A 4829-nucleotide genomic window follows, 5' to 3' on the forward strand; every position below is an offset into this window, starting at 1 on the left:
TTGTTGGAAAAGTCTTAAAAAGTTCCAAAAAAGACTCTTCTTAAGAGTCTTCTTCATTTAGTCCCAAAAAACAACTTTTAGTCCATAATAGTCTCTTCTGTTTGGTTAAAAAATCTTTAAGAGGGATTTTTTCTAATCCCTACAACCAAAATGTCCCTGAAAACAAATACCTCCTTAGTCTCTCAAATGTGCTCATAGGGATAGAGTGTACGTCGCGCGTGCGTTCATCCGGTGTGAGCGTATGTACGTATATACGAGTGTATGTGTCCACGGGCCCGGCCACCATTGACATTTTTCGCTGATCTTCGTTCCTAGTAGATCGGACGAGTAGCCTGATTTTAATCCTACGGCCACCGACTGGTCCGATAGGAAGCACAGGTCGCTGGTCCGATCCCTAGCGCTTCCATAGCTACCGTTGGATCACCGGAGCAACCGAGCGGAAGGGACGGGGTTCGGCCTCGCCGAGCGTCGACGCGATGGAGGCGGAGGCGGCGGCGCTATCGCAACTGCAGCTGCAGCTCCTTGCCCTCGTCTCCGAGCTCCGGCTCACCCGCGTGAGTCACCGAACCACCCTTCTAGACCTTCCAGAGCCTCCCAGGTCCTAACTCTCCCCTCCTCTTCCTCCCGTTCGCAGGAGCGGGAGCGGGCCGCGCGGGAGGAGCTCCACGCGTCCAGCGAGGTCTGCGGCCCACAGATTCGATCGGTGTTGGACCTCTTAGGGCTTTCTGGTTGTTCTGGGAGAGATGTGTTTCTAACGCGATTTTGGGTGGGAACGGGATGGATTGTGCAGAGGTGGAAGGCGGCGGAGGAGGAGCGCAGGAGGGAGGCTCGGGAGCTGCGGGCGGAGTTGGCGGCGCGGGACGAAGCGCTGCAAAGGCTCGAGTCCAGGGTTCGTACCCCTTTGCCCCCATTATCTCCCGTTTGGCCCATCCAGTAGAGATTATCCTGGTTACTGCACTGTTGTTGTGTTTGGGGCCATTTAAACCATACATTTCATCACAAATTTTGATCTGAGGAGCACTGAGTAGACATAAGCAACACTGTTCTTAAATGCCCATGATGCAATCGCCGGTAGTGAATTCTCGAATCCTCCCCTTGTGGGCGATTATTGCCTGTCAGGCTGGGAGTCATTGCAGAACTTTTTTTTTTTGGCTCTACAGGTGAAGTGCCTTGAAAATGAAAATGAGCTGCTGGAAAGAAACGAAAAGGATTTGAAAGAAAACATAGAGAGACTGCTTCAATCAAGGGAGGCATTCATGAGACAGTACGAGGCATGTGACGACCTTAATATTTGTCCCTTCTTTTGGGCTGTTGTTACTGCTAAGTTGAATCTGCTGCATTGTATTCTCTCAGTATAAAACTTCACTGAACTTACAGTCTGTGTTATAATAGTTACATGTTCATGCAAGGCTTCGTTCAGATATTTACCTTAAGATTTCTGTTATCAACATCATGTATGTATATGGATAACTTCTAGGAGTGTAAGATGATAGATGTACCACTTTCTTTCATTTTATTTAGCAGCTGTCATATGCTCTACTGTACACTGCAGTAATCTCCTTGCAGATTTGTATTGTGCACATACTTCTATAAATGTAATACCATTTCAATTTGTGGATGCCGCATTACTTCTGCATGTATGAAGAACGTAGGCTTGAATTCTGAACTGTTTATGGAAGCAGTCTGATGTTTGGCTCACGATACTATGTTTGATAGGCAGGACTCTGCTTGTTCTCTGCAATGGACCATCCAGATGAGGGATAAACAGATTACCGTAATTTCAGAAAAGCTGAATTCCCATCTGGCTTTGTTTAATTCAGTAGGAAAGGAAGTTGCTGCGGTAAAACAAGTACTAGGTGACGTGGAATGCCTAGTTGGTGAGAAGGAAAATGTAGGTATGAGCGCATTATCCTAATATTGTTTGACCAATCAATTCCATTGCTGATGTAATATTAATAATGTCCTTTACATTACTATTTCAGTCTCTGATTTGAAGTGTAAGGTCCAAAGGATTTCTGTACTCGAGAAAGATTTTGTTGGTATGGTTGCTTCTTGTAATATGGCTTCATTAGTTTCAGATTATTATCTTACGGTGATAATGGTTATCATGTATATGAAGAATCTTTGTGTAATCTGGTCTCATTCTGGTGTTCCATTTATGTAGAGAAACTTAGTTTCTTGGGAGATAAAATTACTAGTTACCAGCTCGAACTTCGAAATAGGGCGAGGATCATATATGGATTGAAGGAGCAACTTGACGCTGAGAAGCTTAAAAACAATTTTCATCCCCAGCTAGAAGAAATATCCATACTAAGTTGAAAGCATTGCTCATATTCATTCTTAATTTCTATGGATCTCGTCATGTTTGTTGCTTTTCCATTAACGTTGTTACCTTAAGAAATCTCTGCTGGTGAAGGATGAAATTATCGAGAGGTTGATTTCAGATAAGCAGGTTGTTCTGTTAAGATGTTCATAGCTTTCCGATTGTCTCTGGAACTCCAAAATCTCAAATCAATCTAGTCTGTTCTTTATACAGGAAATGCTTGTGGAGCTTCACAACATGGAAACTGCTCTACAGAAATTTCAAGACATATTCAGCAGGCTTGGGCATGAGGTAAGACACAAATGCCATTACTCATTTATGCATTTCTTGTAATCAGTCTTGCAATTCTTAGCTACTTCTCCTAACTATCTAATAGGAAATGAAAAGTTCTCTGCCAGTTTCTGAAAGTCAGGATTGTAAAGTAGATAGCATTCCAGGTAGTCAAGTTGATCTTCCTAATGAGGATAGGATGATACCCATAATTGATGAAACAGGTAAATCTTTAATTTTAACGATCTCCCTGTTACACTGATCATACAAGTTTGTCTTGACACATTTTCATAAGATACAAAGGACATCTTGGAATCCAGTCCCTCCTATCCAAAATACTTGAAGTTCTAGGTTTGTCCTAAGTCAAACTTCTTTTAGTTTGACCATGTATATAGAAAAACATATTAACATCTACAATGTCCAATATATATTTTGAAAATATATTTTATGTTTAATCTAATGAAACTAATTTGGTGTTGTAGACGTTGGTATATTTTTAAGTAGACTTGGTCAAACTTAAAGATGTTTGACTTAGGACAAACCAAGATATTCGAGTTTTTTTTCCTGAAGGGAGTACTCATCTGTGAACTGAAATGTTATGTTCTTTCTGGCAATTCTGCACTTCCTTTCTGCCAAGTGTCAAGTTCTAATCATAGTCCATGAAGTTGCAGACTACAGTCCGTTGTTTCCAACCACATAGAAATTTTATCCTTGGAAAGAAAACATCATAGAAAATTTATCAAGTCATATATCTGCCGCTGCTCATTGACGTTTGAAGTGTCCATGTCATGCTTCATTTATGAAATATGAATGCTGTCAAATCATGCGCTTTTTAATCTCTTCCACAGCAAATGCAAATGTAGAATGTAAGTCGGAAATTGACACTGGCAGCAATCAAGTACAGAGCCCACCGTCCCTTAAGGTAAGTAGCCGTCTGATTCTGTTGATTCTCTAGCACAGTGCAATCTTGCTCTAGCTCTACACCCACATCGAAAAAGCCACTTATCTCTTGTATGCATGCAGCATTATGCCTTGCCATGTTCAGAACCTGTAACTGCAAATGTTGAAAAATCTGAGTGCCCTCCTGAATCCGAAGACATTGAGATGGTATGATGAGCCGTACAGGCATACACCCCATGTTTTCGTGTGCTATTCAACTATGCCATTATCCATTCAGGAGAATAAGCAGAATAAGCCCTTTTTTTCTTTGTATTACTATTTCCTCTGCTTATAATGGATAAACATTTGCTACCAATGGGGGAATTGCTTCTTATTTCCAATTTAGATAATTAGGTTTGTTGTATTAAAACTTATGCTGGTTCACTTCACTTGCTGTTTACAGGGCAATTCATCTCCCGAACAGCAAACACATTCTGCGAATCCAGACCCTGAGGTAGAAAATCAGTCCTGAGCACGATCAGTTCCAGAGGGACACCACGACTACAATGTACAAAGCTGCCAATTGCCTATATGGCTATATCCAGCGTCGCAGCTCATGACTTGTGCTCGTAGTTGAGTGGTTGCTTGTGCACGGTGCTAGTTAGACACAAAAGATGGGGTTGATGGAGCGAGAGATTTTTATTTTTCATAATCCATCTTTTAAAGTTGTTGTCACACTTCTCTGCGATTGCTATTTTTCCGGAGAAAACTCAGAGCTCTTTCTATTTAAGCATGCAAAAGCTCAGATATCTGTATTCCTACGTGTCCCGCATGGCCAGGGCTGCTGCTCCATAAATCGACCTCGGCATGTTCACGTGAACCGGGCCGTGGCTCCACCATAAGAGTATGCCCGGGAAAATTTCAGGTGATACCGAGACTTGGAGCATCTCCAACAGTCGCCGAACGCGCCGTGCGTAAAAAACAGCTTTGCCGCGCGCCCATCGCCTGGTTTGGCGCGGCGCGCAGCGCTGGCTTCAGCAGCCGCGCTAAGATGCAGCGCGCGCGCCGCTCCAGCAGCGCACAAAAAATGCAGCACGCGCGCTCATTTTACAACATTTTCGAAAGCATAGATAATAAGATAAAAAATAATAAATTGCATAGATAAAAAACGATACAAAGGTATTTTACATCGGTGCAACTAGATAGATAGTTCGAAAGCATAGATAGATAGAACTACGGTGCAACTAGATAGAAACTACTACGGCATATATAGATAAAACTACTTCAAGTCGCTACCACCATCATCATCCTCGTCGGTGTTGTCCGAGGTATCGAGCCACATGTCGTCCCAACGTTC

General features: G+C 42.6%; 1 protein-coding gene across 4 annotated transcripts; it reads left to right on the forward strand.

Moving 5' to 3' along the window:
• Window positions 1-363: 363 nt before the first annotated feature.
• Window positions 364-4287, forward strand: LOC125522650 (myosin-10). Of its 4 annotated transcripts, none has more exons than XM_048687699.1 (13): window positions 364-554; window positions 635-679; window positions 791-889; window positions 1161-1271; window positions 1721-1895; window positions 1983-2039; window positions 2165-2301; window positions 2393-2452; window positions 2537-2614; window positions 2700-2817; window positions 3442-3515; window positions 3617-3697; window positions 3936-4287. In XM_048687699.1, the coding sequence occupies exons 1-13, from the start codon at window positions 477-479 to the stop codon at window positions 4002-4004; spliced, it is 1182 nt and encodes a 393-aa protein (XP_048543656.1). In that variant the 5' UTR covers window positions 364-476; the 3' UTR covers window positions 4005-4287. The 4 variants fall into 4 exon arrangements, 3 of the variants coding, with proteins under 3 accessions (XP_048543656.1, XP_048543657.1, XP_048543655.1); XM_048687698.1 differs by having other exon boundaries at window positions 367-554; window positions 3617-3700; XM_048687700.1 differs by lacking the exon at window positions 3617-3697 and having other exon boundaries at window positions 365-554.
• The last annotated feature ends 542 nt before the right edge of the window (window positions 4288-4829 follow it).

The sequence above is a fragment of the Triticum urartu genome, chromosome 7 (assembly GCF_003073215.2).
Source record: "Triticum urartu cultivar G1812 chromosome 7, Tu2.1, whole genome shotgun sequence".
Lineage (NCBI taxonomy): Eukaryota > Viridiplantae > Streptophyta > Magnoliopsida > Poales > Poaceae > Triticum > Triticum urartu.